Source organism: Dipodomys spectabilis, unplaced genomic scaffold, assembly GCF_019054845.1.
Source record: "Dipodomys spectabilis isolate Male_0828 unplaced genomic scaffold, ASM1905484v1 ptg000212l, whole genome shotgun sequence".
NCBI classification, from domain to species: domain Eukaryota; kingdom Metazoa; phylum Chordata; class Mammalia; order Rodentia; family Heteromyidae; genus Dipodomys; species Dipodomys spectabilis.
Window position 1 is genome coordinate 1427203 of NW_024870889.1, and position 14167 is coordinate 1441369.

Here is a 14167-nt window from a genome sequence, read left to right on the forward strand (position 1 = left end):
ACGCACGGATACACAGATGTGTGCACACACACACACAGCACTTCCGGCTCGGCACCAGCTGGGCGCAGGGGGTCTGGGCAGGACCTGATGGGCAGGTCCTGGGCTTGGCACGGGGGTCCTGTGCTCTGACTGGGGGAGGGGCAGGCTGCTAGCTTTCACCCCCAGCTGGGAGGGCCAAAGGTTGGGGCTCTGGAATGCGGCTGAAAGTGAAAGCAGGCCGGGGTCCGGGGGGCGGGGCGGGGCGGGCCTGGCCTGGCGCGGCTGGGACGTCCCAGCTGTTCCTCGCTGGCTGGAGCTGCTCTGAGGGCCCAGCCTGGGCCGGACGCTGCGGGAGGCCGTCTCCAGGGTCCCTTCTGCCTGGGCCCAGCATCTGCCCACTCCGCAGGTATGTCCTGGGCAGGGTGCAGGGAGCCTGGGGGGCTCTAGGCAGTGGGTGCTGAGCCTGTTCAAGCTCCGCTCCTGCCTGGCCTTCCTCGCCGAAGGGCTTCATCCACTTACCCAGACACACGGCAGCCGCGCACACACGCAGACAGCACAGACACACATGCATGAGACATACACATGCGTGTCCGGGCACAGACTCAACAAGAGGACCACTCACTGACACACTCCACAACAGCCACACACGGGAGAAGCCGGAGCAGGCAGATGTGTAAAGCTAATACAACCAGTGGGCAAAGCAGACGCGCTCTCTCTCTCACAGTCACACACACACACAGGACAGAGCCACAGAGCTATTTTGGAAAACAGATGTACAGGTCCTGTCTGAGAGCTGGGTGGGGCCCATTTACTGCTGGGGGGGGGGGCAGAAGCACTTGGTGGAGGGACGGAGACACCCTAGAGCAATAGAGAAGGTGCATCCCTGGGGCTGAGGCTCTGTCCTGGGGCTTGTCAGAGCGGAGGAGCCACTTCTGAGCCCTGAAGGCACCGGCAGGTGGAGGAGGCGGGGCTGGGAGAAGAGCCTGGGAGGTGCGGGAGAGTTGGGGGAGTGGAGTGTGGTGGAGAGGTGAGTGTTCCTGGGGGACAGAGGGTGCGGATGTGGAGGACGAGCTGAAGAGGAGGCTGTATTTCCAGGGGTAAGGAGAGTGTGCTTTGTGGCTGCTGAGAAGGAATTTTGAAAGTGTTTTTCCGACGGGTTTTGCGGGCGTAGAGCAGAGCTGCTGCTGGTCACATTTGTACATCAGTACAGGAAACTGGAGATGCTCCTGAGCACTCCGGAATCTTCCATCTCAGGGTTTGAGCAGATAGACCACCAATGAGTTACAATACAGCAGATCTCTGTTTTGCCCAATGTTTCCTTAACTGGCTTCTCCAGACACAGGTGAGAACACCCCCCCTTGTTCCTGTCCCTGTTTTCGTTTTCAGAAGATTCCTAGCTTACAAGGAAGACTTTGAAGACAAGTCTGAGTCGGAGGAGGGTGGGGGCTGAGATTGGGGGCTGAAGAGAAGCCTGGGGTGTGCAGGGCAGAGCCAGCGGACAGGTGTTACTCACCTGTGGTGGCTACTTCTGGGCTGGGCCCAGGAGGATGCTGGGCACCGGAGGGAAGCTCTAGGAATGAGCCGTGATGCCAGGCTGCAGACACAGGGCTCCACAGTTCAGATCCGACTTCTCAGTCACAGATGGGGTGCCAGGGGGTTCCCAACAATCATGTTCTCCAAGTGACTTTCCTGCCTCTGCTGCTGGCCCTGCCGGGGGTGTTGTGGCTAGACTCGGTGCTCAGCTCCCACTAGGCCTGAGGGAGGGAGCTACGTGCCAGGACGTGGGGCTCCCTGGGCAGGGAGACAGGGAGACCGGGCCTGGGAGAGGCCAGGTGGGGGAGCCTGAGGCTCAGGCACGAGTACCAGCACTGCGCGGGTGCACGAGGCCAGGCCGGTCTGCTGATGCTGCTGTCCTTATCTCAGGCTGGGAGATGGACGGAGGTCTGGGCTGGGAAGGGGAGTGGCTGGTGCCATCAGGACTTCTGGGAGTGGGGGTACCCTTGGGTCCTGAAGGCCAGGTCGGGTGGGCAGCAGGGAGGGGCGGTCTGAGGCAGAGCCGGGGCTGCACTGGGGGAGAACAGAAGTAGCCCCGCGGGCTCCACACCCCCCGGGGCTGGAAGGGGAGGCTTCGAATGCCGAGGCTGGCCTGGGGAGTGGGCCCAGCAGGAACAGTGGGAGCTGCGGGGACCGCGGTGGTGCCCGCTCAAGGCCCGGCGAGGGTGTTTGGAATGAGGGCAGCCACCGGGTCGCCCTTCTCCAAGCCCAGGTTTCTCTGCTGACCCAGGCGGGGTTAGCCAGGTCTCCCCCCCACACCCCTGCACCCAGGGGTCCCCCCACACCAGCAAGGGCGCCTCAGGCAGCCCCATACTCATGGGGGCTCAGGGACAACAGCCTCCAGGCACCATGGCTGTCAGGGGCTCAACACAGGCCGCTGCGCGCCCCTGGGCTGGGGCAGAGCTCCGGGCTTCGCGACCACAAGATCCAATTTGTGTCAGCACGGGAATGCACACGAGTAGGTGTTTACTGTGTGTGAGTTCATGCTCACATGGCAGGGCTCGCCTGGGCCTTTCCTCATTCCCCCGGTGCCAGGGGTCCTGGAGCCCTGGGCAGGGGCAGGGCAGGGGCGGCCTGGGCAGGAACCGTCTCTTCCTCACCCAGGAGAAGGAGAGAGGCCGGTCCGCCCTCTGGCAGGGGTGGGGCTAGTCCCACGGGCAGTATCCCCGAGTCTGGGCCAGTATGGATGGTGACCTGTGTCCAGGGCGGGGAAGATAAGATTTCCATCCACCTCCCAGGCCTGCCTCCCCATCCAGCCTTCTCGCCGCGGCCAGTGGCCTGAGGCTCAGGAAGGCTCAGCGGGCCTGGGTGAGAGGGTCTGAGGCTTGCCCAGTGTGCAGGGTAGCCCACCGGTGAGGTGGGGCTGGCCCTTGTTCCAGCCTGAGCCCTGTCCCGGATCCTGGGTGGAGGAGGGCTGGAGTCTCTCCATTGTTCTAAGGCCTGCAGGTCCAGCTCTTCTTTTGGTCTCTCCAAGACGAGAGTAAAGCCTGGCCAGCCCAACACCCACCCCATTCAGGGTCTCCCAGGTTACACAGTGGGTGGGTGGACAGGAGGGGCGGGCAGGGGGGAAGCTCCCTCCTCCCTCCCACCCCAACCCTGCTCAGGCTTAGAAGGAAGTGGGCCTGTGCCTGATGGGGCTGGGCAGTGCGGTCTGTGCCCTTGGACCCAGCACCCGTGGGGGAAGGGAGAGTTGTAATGGAGGGTAAACAACACCGAGAACCCAGCACCCAGTTAAATATAGACTGAGGCCTACCACTGCCTTCTCTCCAGGCTGTGCAGCCATGATAAGCAACAGGGAGCCTCCCACTGCTCCTCACCACAGCGCCTGCCCCCACCCAGCCGCCCCAGGGAAGGCAGGGACTCCCATGGGGGGGTCCCCGAACCCCTCTTTGAGCAGAAGTGGCCAGGTCTTCTGTGGTTCTTCAGTGGATGGGCTAAAGGCACTGAAGGGCAAAAGGGCCGCTGCAGAGAAGTGTGTGTGTGTGTGGGATTCTTAGAACCTGAGGTCTGAGGAGCCCGGATGTGGTTTCCAGCCCCCCCCCCCCCCCCCGCTGTGGGGCTGTGGGTTGGGCCAGGTCCCAGAATCTCCATGTTGGGCTCCCTCTTCAGTTCCAGCGGTCTGGCCTTGGAGAGACCCTCCTGGGCAGCGATGCCAGGCAAGCCTTTCCCATGGTTGTGGCTGGTCCCACCTCGGCTCTGGCTGCCACCTGGCACACAGAACGCTCTGGCTACCGTGTTTGCCGACAGAGCCCCCTTTCTGCTGCTCCAGGAAGGCTTCCTGGGCTAAGTCCGTGGGCTGGCTGGGGCTGTGTCTGCTCCCTGGACGCCCTCTGGCTCTTGAGCATCCTTCTCACCTTTAGCTCTCCTGCAACCATGATGCCATCGCCGCGGCCAGTGAGTCCTGGGCCGGAGCCCCAGAGCCCCGGGGAGCCCCAGACCACCGTTCAGGACGGCCAGCGGACAAGCAGCGTGGATGCACCTGACACCCTCCGGGAGGGCGCCCGGAAGCTGGGCCTGGGCACGTGGAAACGCGCCTTCTCCTGGGCCAGCCAGCACTCCCGAGCTGCCAGCGGGGACCCGGGGCCGCGCAGGCACAGCTCCCTGTTCCGGTCCTTCCGGCGGTCCCTGGAGGAAGGCCCTGCTGCCGGCCAGTCCCAGGGCGCCGCTGTGCCAGAGGAGCCCTTGGGAGCTGTGGATGGTGCTGGCCGACAGCCCTCCACTGGTCCCAGGCCGGAGGTGCTGGAGTCCCAGACAGGTGAGACCTTGCACACAGCATGAAACTTGGAGGGAAACTGAGATCAAGGGGCAGCAGTTCAGCCTAGTCTTCCTGGCAGGTTTTTCTGGAAGCTCAGCTCATTGCGTTTCACATTCTCCTTAGCAAGGGACCGGCCCTCCGCATTGGGCGAAAAGTGAGGCTCAGAGCGGTGATGTGACTTGCTTCCTTCCAGTCCTTCAGCTGGGAAGCAGGGAATTGGAATTTGAGTACACACACGCACGCACACACGCATACATGCATGCCAGTACTGGGCTTGAACTCACACCCTGATGCTCTCCCTCAGATTTTTTGCTCAAGGCTAGCACTTGACTCATAGCTTTACTTCTGGTTTCTGGTAGTTAATTGAAGATAGGAGTTTCACAGGCTTTACTGCCCAGGCTGGCTTTTTTTTTGGGGGGGGGCAGTTCTGGGGCTTGAACTCAGGGCCTGGGCACTATCCCTGAGCTGCTTTTGCTCAGGGCTGTGCTCTACCATTTGAACTACAGGACCACTATCAGCTTTTTCTGTGTATGTGGTATTGAGAAATTGAACCTGGGGCTTCAAGCATCTAGGCAAGCACTCTACCACTGAGCCACCTTCCCAGGCTGGCTTTGAACTGCAGTCCTCAGCTCTCAGACTCCTGAGTGTGAACTACTGGCACCTGGCTTGAATACAGATCTTTATGATTGGAAAAACCCTGGCTTCTGCAGAGCCTTTCACAACCTGACTTCTAGCCAAAGAAGGGCCGGGCTGAGGTGCTGTCCTCCACGATCAGGGCCGGCCTGCAGGGTGCGTGGGGCCGTCTCTGTCTGGAGGGAGGCGAGGCCGCCCAGGACAGACTGAAGTGGTACCTGAAGGGGGGCTGGCATGGATGGGGAGAGCTCCCCTGGGCTGGGGGCTGGCAGAACGTGCGGGCGAGCACCAAAGTTACCTCTGGATGCTGGGGCACCAGGGGCCACGCCCAGCCTGAGCTCTGACCCTGCTCGGCCTGCAATCAGGGCTGCTCGCAGGTCCACTGAGACCAGCTCAGCCAAGCCGGTGGTGGGTGGGAGCAAGGTGGAGGGCAGAGGTGGCTGGTGGGGCCAGCAGAGGTGGACCCCGACAGCGCCTTTCAGCCAGGGGCCCCAGCTCTGCCTCTTCACGTGTGATTGGGGGGGGGGGCGGTGAGGGAGGAGGCAGCCATCACCATCTGTGCTCAGGGCATCTGAGTCCCTTCCTGGTATGGCCTCCCCACCGCCTCTCTCCTCCCTGGTCCATGCAGAAGGCAAATCCGTGGCTGACCTCATCACAGAGCGGCAGCTGCTGGCGGCCTTCGAACAGCTGCAGCAGCTGGAGGCGCAGCTGGTGGCCGAGAAGGACTCGCACACCTATGAGCAGGACCCCACGGCCTTTGCGCGCCGCGCCATGGATGTGTGCCTGCACTACGACGCGCTGGCAGCCGAGATCCGCGCCATCGTGCGCGAGACGCTGGGCCCCGAGGGGGTGGACGCAGACGCTCTGGCCCAGGCGGCCAGGGTGGTGCAGGCTGAGGCCGAGGCCCACCCGGCACCCCCCGCCGACGGCGACTTCCTGCGCACGCCCCGCCACTGGTGCCAGCTCTGGGAGGATGCGGTGAGGCAGAGCGCACAGGAGCGCGTGCAGGGCGCCGGCCTGGAGGGCACCGGGGACGCCGTGGGCCCCGAGGGCGTGCAGGGCCTGGCCCAGCTCCTGGCCCAGCTGGGCAGCTCGGTCCGCGGAGACCTGCAAAAGGTGCGGCGGGAGGTGCAGCCCGCGTACCCGGCCGGCCTACCCGTGTGGGAGGCCTACCTGCGTGCCTTCCACGGCGCCGTGGCGCAGCGCCTGCAGGGCCTGGCCCGCCGCGCACGCGGCTGCGAGCAGCTCTACCTGCTGCTGGACTGGGCGGCCAACGTGTACGGCAGGTGAGGCCGGAGCCCGGGACACCCTGTCGGGGGCCTCTCCCTGCCGGAGGCCTGCTGAGGGGCCGACACCCCGGGGTTTCCTGTGCTGGGGGCGGTGTGTATGCATGATCCCTACCTCAGTTTCCAGCTCTTCCCAGGGAGGTTCCCCCCAGAGTCAGGAGCCTATTAGAGGGCCACTCAAGTCCACAGGGTGTCACTGTAGACCCCTGGCCCGGGCCGGCGGGGCACTGGCTGGCACTCGCCTCTCTGGATGGGAGTCTGCGCCTGGCGCCCCGCCTGCCCTCCCCCCACCTCTGCCTCTGTGCTTTATGCTGGGGCTGGCCTCCGTGTAGGGCTCCCTGGTGAGGTCTGGGGGGGGGCTGGCCTCCGTGTAGGACTCCCTGGTGAGATCTGGGGCTCCCTGGTGAGGTCTGGGGGGGGTCTCCGTGTAGGGCTCCCTGGTGAGGTCTGGGGGGGGTCTCCGTGTTGGGCTCCCTGGTGAGGTCTGGGGGGGTCTCCGTGTTGGGCTCCCTGGTGAAGTCTGGGCGCTGGCCTCCGTGTAGGACTCCCTGGTGAGGTCTGGGGCTCCCTGGGTGAGGTCTGGGCGCTGGCCTGCGCGGCACAGGAGGAGTCCTTAGAATCCAGTCTTGGGGCTGGAGGGGCTGTGCCCCCCTCCTGGAGGGCAGGAGGTGCAGTGTGCCCACGGAAACCCGGATTGAGGGACCCCAGCCCCGTGGGGGGCCGGCCCTTAGCACCCCACCCCCTGCTTTGCAGCCCCGACTTCCTGGGCACCCCGGACTTGGCGCTGCCCGCGGAGCCGCTGCCCCCGCTCCTAGCGCCGGAGGTGTGGGCGCGGCTGGAGAGCGACTACACCAGCTTCCTGGAGGTGCGGCCCGGCAGGGCGAGAGGCCGGCAGGATGAAGGACCGGCGGGAAGAGGGGCGAGGGGCCGGCGGGGTGCGGGGCCAGGGGCCGGCGGGGCGAGGGGCCGGCGGGGTGCGGGGCCAGGGGCCGGCGGGGCCAGGGGCCGGCGGGGTGCGGGGCCAGGGGCCGGCGGGGCCAGGGGCCGGCGGGCCGAGGCTGTGCGGGCCAGGCCCGGCCTCCGTGTGACGGGGCCCCGAACCCCACAGACCAAGATCGCCAGCTGCTTCGACCACATCTTGCAGCTGGAGCGGAGCCGCTGGGCGGCCGCGGAGGCCCCCGAGGTGCTGCAGGGCCGCTACCGCTCGCCCCTGTCCACCGACGTGCACATGGTGCGCGGGGCGCGGGGCGCGGCCCGGGCGCGGGGCGCGGGGCGCGGGCTCACCGGGGTCTCGGGCTCACCGGGGTCTCGCTGCAGCTGGTGGCGGAGCACGTGAAGGCGGCGGGCGCCATCTCCGCGGGGCTGGAGGCCACCACGCTGCGGATCTGCGCGCGGGCGCTCGGCCTCTTCGTGCCTAGGTGGGGCGCGGGCCGGGGTGTCGGGGAGGGCGCGGGCCGGGCCGGGGTGTCGGGGAGGGCGCGGGCCGGGCCGGGGTGTCGGGGAGCGCGCGGGCCGGGGTGTCGGGGAGGGCGCGGGTCGGGGTGTCGGGGAGGGCGCGGGCCGGGGTGTCGGGGAGGGCGCGGGCCGGGGTGTCGGGGAGGGCGCGGGCCGGGCCGGCGGGGAGGGCGCGGGCCGGGCCGGGGTGTCGGGGAGGGCGCGGGCCGGGCCGGGGTGTCGGGGAGGGCGCGGGCTGGGGTGTCGGGGAGGGCGCGGGCCGGGCCGGCGGGGAGGGCGCGGGCCGGGCCGGCGGGGAGGGCGCGGGCCGGGCCGGGGTGTCGGGGAGGGCGCGGGCCGGGCCGGGGTGTCGGGGAGGGCGCGGGCCGGGGTGTCGGGGAGGTCGCGGGCTGGGCTGGCGGGGAGCGCGCGGGCCGGGGTGTCGGGGAGCGCGCGGGCCGGGGTGTCGGGGAGGGCGCGGGCCGGGGTGTCGGGGAGCGCGCGGGCCGGGCCGGCGGGGAGCGCGCGGGCCGGGCCGGCGGGGAGCGCGCGGGCCGGGGTGTCGGGGAGCGCGCGGGCTGGGGTGTCGGGGAGGGCGCGGGCCGGGCCGGCGGGGAGGGCGCGGGCCGGGGTGTCGGGGAGGGCGCGGGCTGGGGTGTCGGGGAGGGCGCGGGCCGGGCCGGCGGGGAGCGCGCGGGCCGGGGTGTCGGGGAGCGCGCGGGCCGCGGGGGGAGGGCGGCGTCTCGGCGTCGGAGCCGCGGGGACCGGTCCCAGCCTCCGCTGCCGCCCAGGTTGGAAAGGGCGTTCCTGGAGTCGGAGGCGGTAAGCGAGCCGCAGCTGGGCGCCTACATCAACACCTGCGAGGAGCTGAGGTAGGGCGCGGCCGGCAGGGGGCGCGCGAGCTCCGGAAAACGGGCCCACGGCGGGGGGTGGGGGAGGGGGCGGGGAGGGAGGGGAGAGGGGGGAGAGGGGGCGGGCCCCGGCGTGGGGGGCGGGGAGAGGGGAGGGGCGGGAGATGGGCGGGGAGGGGAGAGGGGAGGGGCGGGGAGAGGGGAGGGAGGGGAGAGGGGAGGGGAGGGGCGGGGAGGGGCGGGCCCCCGGCGTGGGGAGCGGGGAGGGAGGGGAGAGGGGGCGGGCCCCGGCGTGGGGGGCGGGGAGGGAGGGGAGAGGGGGCGGGCCCCGGCGTGGGGGCGCAGGAGATCCCCCGCCCTGGTTCCTGGGTCCGGCCCCCCTGCCTCCCGGCCAAGCTCTCTGAGCAGCCCTTCCAGCGCGGAGCCCAGCGCCCAGGTTCATTAGACAAGGGAAAGGCAGAGGGAACCGCTGGACCGTAGGTTCGCAGACAGCAGGTGGCAGAGGGGGTCCGCATCCTCAGAGCAGGCCAGGAGCGCGCCCTGGGTTGGAGGCCTGTGGGGGAGCATGGGGACCGCCCTGCCTTGGGGGGCACAGACCCAGGCCCCGCCCACACAGCCCAGGGCTTCTTGGAGAAGCCTGGAAGGCTCCGCACCTGCTGCTCCTGAGGCCGGCTGGCGCGCTTGGGTAGCTCGTGGAGGCTCGTGAAGCTAGACTTGAGCCGGGCCTGCCAGACTCGCAGCCCACTCGTGGCAAGGCCCTGCTTCCCCAGGGCCATCTTGCCTGACTGGGCCAGGCGGGACTCAGCTCTGGAGCCTGGGGGTCAGCTCTGTGGAGCAGCCCTGCGTTCTCCGTTCGTGGGCAGCAGTGGCTGCCCCTGCGGTCCTGTCTTGTCCAGTTTCCTCAGCGGTAACAGGAGCAGCTTCCTTCCCCGAGCTCCGTGCTACCTTTCACACCGAAGGCTCGAAGAATGGAGCGGGTGCGGCGCCCAGCCCTGATCTCACCCACCTCCTCCGTCCACACCCCTCCCAGGACCAGTCTCCTGGCCCGGTTCCCGGGCGCCCTGGGGGAGCTGGAGCCCACCCTGCAAGCCACCACCCGCACCTTCCAGAAGCACCTGCTCCGGAGTGTGCAGCGGAAGATGCAGGTGACTGGGACCTGCCTTCCACCCCCCACTTTCTTTGCCCAGAAAGTGCCACCTTCTTCTGGAGCCTGGTGCCCTGTCCCTGGCCATTGGCAGCACCTTCCAGGGCTGGGGGCTGCCTGCCTTCTCACCAGGTCTCTGTCTCTTAGCAACCAACGCCCATCACCTGCGGGGCACGGAACTGGCAGCCCCTTAGGTTATCCCCAGGGCACCCCAAAGCAGGGCCTGGCAGACAGCCACACTCAGACTGCTCCCTGGAGGAGACATTCGAGGGGTCAAAAAACGGGGGCTTGTGCCCCAGGAGCCCAAGGTCACCCTGTGGCCCTCTGTCCCCAGCCACTCTTCAGGGTCCTGTGCACCAAGAGCTGGCTGACCCACGACGCTCTGTGCCCGCTCATGGACCAGGCGGTGGCCTTCGCCCACCACCTCAAGCACGTGGCCCCTCCGCTGGCACAGGTCCTGGGCTGGGAGGGTTGGCAGCAGTGCCCAGCTCAGGGGTCCAGGTGGGGGGGGTACCCAGCCCAGGGTGGGGCCTGGCTCTGACCCCACCCCGCCCCACCCTTTAGGAGACCCTCCAGGAAGTGCACCGGTTTGTGGTCCGGGAATACCTAGTCCAGGCCCTGAGACCCCGGGAGAGGTTTCGGGGAGCCGAGCGTGTGAATGGCGCCCAGAAGATGACCCTGGATGCGCAGGCCATTGGCAGCACCTTCCAGGGCTTGGTAGGAGAGCGCCAGGCACCGGGGACCTCCCTGCAGCCCACAGGCCTGCCACCATGCCGTTGGGGGAGGCGGGGGAACGGAGGCGGCCATGGTCTCGAGGAAGGAGGGTGCTGTGCGGTGCGTGCTGGCCCATGGGGGGTCATGTCCTATACACATAATTTGGGGGGTCATGAGGAAGGAGTGGAGGTTGCACCCCCGATGGGCAAAGCCTTCAGCCCTGCAGGCCTGGAGCCCTTTGAACCCCACTGTTCCCCGCGGGGGGAGTGTCTCCATGCAGCACTTCGAGGCTCTGGCCTCGTCTGCACACGCAAGATGACGCCTCGCCTGGATGGAGGGGCGGGAGATGAGTGTCCTGTGTAGATGTTTGTGCAGTCACTCCTGTGGGGAAGCCAGCCACGTCGGGGCTGGGGTGGCTGCAGCAGGCCCAGAAGTGCGCTAGAGATGGAGGTGCTGGCATAGGATGGGGGAGAAGCACAACCTCATTTCCGCAGGGCTCCGAGGCTTCCTGGCTGGACCAGGCCATCCCCTGTGTGGCTGAGATCCTGGGCGAGACTTACAAGGACGACATCTGCCGGCACCTAGAAGCCCTCATCCGAGGCTACCCTGACATCAGGTTCATAGTCCCTATCAGGGCAGCAGCCTGGCAGCCTCGGGGGATGCAAGGGGGCGGGGGGGGGCAGCAGCAGGAGGAGCCAGCTTAGGTTGTGACTCCATGGGGTTTGAACCCTGTGCGGACCTGTGTGCACTGTGTGAAAACAGCAGCCACCCCCTCTCCCCCACTCCCGGGCAGAGTGCTGGCCGCGCTCCCAGCGTCCCCCACTCCCGGGCAGAGTGCTGGCCACGCTCCCAGCATCCTCCACTCCTGGACAGAGTGCCGGCCACGCTCCCAGCATCCTCCACTCCCGGGCAGAGTGCAGGCCGCTTTCCCAGCATCCCCCACTCCCGGACAGAGTGCCGGCCGCTCTCCCAGCATCCTCCACTCCCGGGCAGAGTGCAGGCCGCGCTCCCAGCATCCTCCACTCCCAGGCAGAGTGCAGGCCGCTCTCCCAGCGTCCTCCACAGTCTTCACTTAACCTGGGGGCTGGCAGGCGCGGGGCCATCTTGGAGCCACAGAGGTTGGAGGGAGGAGGCAGGAGGGAGGAGGCTGCTCCCAGTGCATGCTCCCCCCTTCTGGAAATTCCATCCGCTCTCCCAGCCCTGAGGATTTCAGGAAGTGAGGCCACAGAAAGCCCCAGTGCAAGTGCCCCGGCTCCCCTGCCCTCCCCGGGAAAGGTTTCCCAGGCTCTGATCCTGAGGCTGCCTTTAGGCTCTTCTGGGGCTCCCCTCCAGCTAGGGGATCCCCCATCCCACTCCACCTCTAACCCCCGTGGCTCTGAGTCCTGAGACAACCTTACCCTTCCTCCCTCCCCACCACCCTGACCTGTCCAGCAACTCCCCTCTCGGGTGATCTCCCCAGCTCGCTGCCCTGTCAGGGGCAGACACCCGGCATCCCAAGGTCACTCCCCCTCCTCACAGAGCGGCCCCCCTCAGCCAGTGCTCGCCCAGCCTCTGCGGGACTCCCAGAGTGTTGGTGGCTCATACTTCCTTGAGCGTGGGCTGCCGTGCGGGCTGGGGCTCTGCTCTGTGCTCAGGCCCCGCATGTCCCTGTGTGTGACCCCGCAGGCGCGAACACATCCTGGCCATCCTGGCCCTGCGCAGACTGGGCCGCAGTCGGAACCAGAGTCTCCTGCAGCACGCGCAGAACCTGCTGCGGACCGCGGGGTCCACGCGGGGTCACGTGCTCTTTGAGGAGATCGAGGTGTCCACCTCCATGGATGTGCTGGTCACCTGCATCTAGCGCTGCTCTGACCGCCCCGCGTTGGCGCCCCCTCACTGGTGGGGGGCAGTGGACTGAGCCCCGGCCCCGCCCCCGAGATGCCGGCACGCATGGAGCCCCGCCCTGCGTCATGCTCAGCTGCCCAGCCAGGAGGAGGCAGGGATGAAAGCATGTGAGGCATTTGTGGGGGTGTAGTTTGGGGGGGCAGCACTGCCCAGCACCACCCCCTAGGTGGGAAAACCAAGAACAGGGTATTTACTCTAAAAATAAAGGTGGATTGAGACGGTGCCTCCCTGAGGAAGAGGTGGGGGGGTGGGGGGGGGTGCGCTGGGCCCACACCGGGCTGTTCCGGAAGGGAGGCTGCATGGCCCAAGGCCACCCACCATGGGACCCGAGGCCCTGGCCGAGGCTGGAGAGCACAGGTGCGGGGCCTTGGCGCCCAGTGGTCCCTGCCCTGGGGCGGTGGGTGGCAGTGGGCATGGCGCTGCGTGCCAGCAGGCAGGGCCCTCAGAGGCGGTGCAGCCGCAGAGCTTCCGGCTGGAAGTTGTCCGGGTACTGCAGGGGGGCGGGGGGGGATGCACCACCCACCACTGGCTCTGTGGATGCGGTGACTTTGGGAGCACCGGCACCTGTGTGCACCTGCAGCCCCGCCCCCCACTTTTCTCTGCTGCTTAGCTACAGCCCGAGGCTGGGCTGCATTGGCAGCCGGGGCTTCACAGGAGCTGAGAGGAGGAAGGGATTTTCAGGGAACCACTGAGGGAGGCTGGCTAGATGGCAGCTCTCCACTGCCGGGAACTGACCCTGACGGCTGGAGCTGGGAGCAGGCAGTTCATCCGGGCCAGGCAGGGCAGGAGGGGCTGGACGGGGGCCGGGCTGCGTGCTCCAGGCCGTGCTGTCAGCATTCAGATCTGCGACCAGCGGTGGGGGGGGGGGGGGCTGGCAGTGCACCCCTGCAGGAAGGGGTGCACCAGGCTGGGGGCCAGGGGCAGGTGCAGGGAAGACCCAGACCTCCCCCTGGGGTGAGGTGGGGTGAGGCAGGCAGGACAGGAATGAGGAAGTCAGGAAGTTGGGGTTCCCAGGGCTCAGGGTGGAGGCAGGGAATGTGGGCTAATCCTGACATGGAGCCCTTGTGCTGGTGGTGGAGAAACTGAGGCAGACAGCAAGTGGACTTGGGGGGTGAGAGGGACACCTCTGTCCACAGATGGACAAGCAGCTTCTCCTGCGTGCCCCACACAGCCTCCTGGTTGGGTTCGGGGTGGGGGGAGGGAGTACCGTGGGCCGGATTGCACCCAGATTTCCCCCAGAGCCCCAGCCGCCACCACTGGTCCTCACCAATCTCCTTGCCTTCCCCCCCCTCCCCCCCCCCCCCCCCCCCGGCCGAGCATCCCGCCCCACTGGAGCCCTTGGCTGGGTTCTGGGGCTGGGCTTGGGGGGGGGGGGGGCGGGCGCAGAAACAGCTTTTTTTTGTTTTTGCATTTTGTTTTTGTTTTCATGTCAGGCCAGAGCTTGAGCTCAGAACCTGGGTGTGCACCTGACCTTTCTTTTTGCTCAAGGCTTGCTCTCTACTACTTGAGCCACAACTCTACTTCTGGCTTTTGGGTAGTTCACTGGAGATAAGAGTCTCATAGACTTTCCTGCCCGGGCTGACTTTGAACTTCATCCTCAGATCTCAGCCTCCTGAGTGATGACAGGCGTACGGTCCTGGGCTCTGCGTACGGTCCTGGGCTCTGGCTTTGTGGCTTTGTTTTGACTCACACTTCCCAGCTGTGAGTGGGAGAGGCACATGATTAGCATCTCCCAGGCTTGGGGGGGCGGTTAAGGGGGTGGGACCCCTCTCCCTCCCCCACTGCGCACCTCACAAGTCCCAGGAGGTCTTGCAGAAGCTTTGGGTATTTCCTGGGCCATGGTGTCCTCCCAGGAGCCCAGGCCACAGTCTGACAAGGTCCGCAGGGGTGGGGACACTGTGAGTGTCCAGCAATGCACACAGTGGTCTGGGGT

General features: G+C 67.2%; 1 protein-coding gene across 4 annotated transcripts; it reads left to right on the top strand.

Annotated features, from left to right (window-relative positions):
• Positions 1–295: 295 nt before the first annotated feature.
• Positions 296–12440, top strand: Exoc3l4 (exocyst complex component 3 like 4). 4 transcript variants are annotated; one of them, XM_042696874.1, is made up of 12 exons: positions 296–385; positions 3643–4288; positions 5550–6207; positions 6961–7072; positions 7316–7438; positions 7525–7625; positions 8433–8513; positions 9523–9637; positions 9971–10090; positions 10201–10353; positions 10845–10966; positions 12016–12440. In XM_042696874.1, exons 2-12 carry the CDS (start codon positions 3703–3705, stop codon positions 12188–12190), a joined length of 2346 nt encoding a protein of 781 aa, XP_042552808.1. In that variant the 5' UTR covers positions 296–385; positions 3643–3702; the 3' UTR covers positions 12191–12440. The 4 variants fall into 4 exon arrangements, with proteins under 4 accessions (XP_042552808.1, XP_042552809.1, XP_042552811.1 ...); XM_042696877.1 differs by having other exon boundaries at positions 302–389; positions 3894–4288; XM_042696876.1 differs by having other exon boundaries at positions 302–385; positions 3894–4288.
• The last annotated feature ends 1727 nt before the right edge of the window (positions 12441–14167 follow it).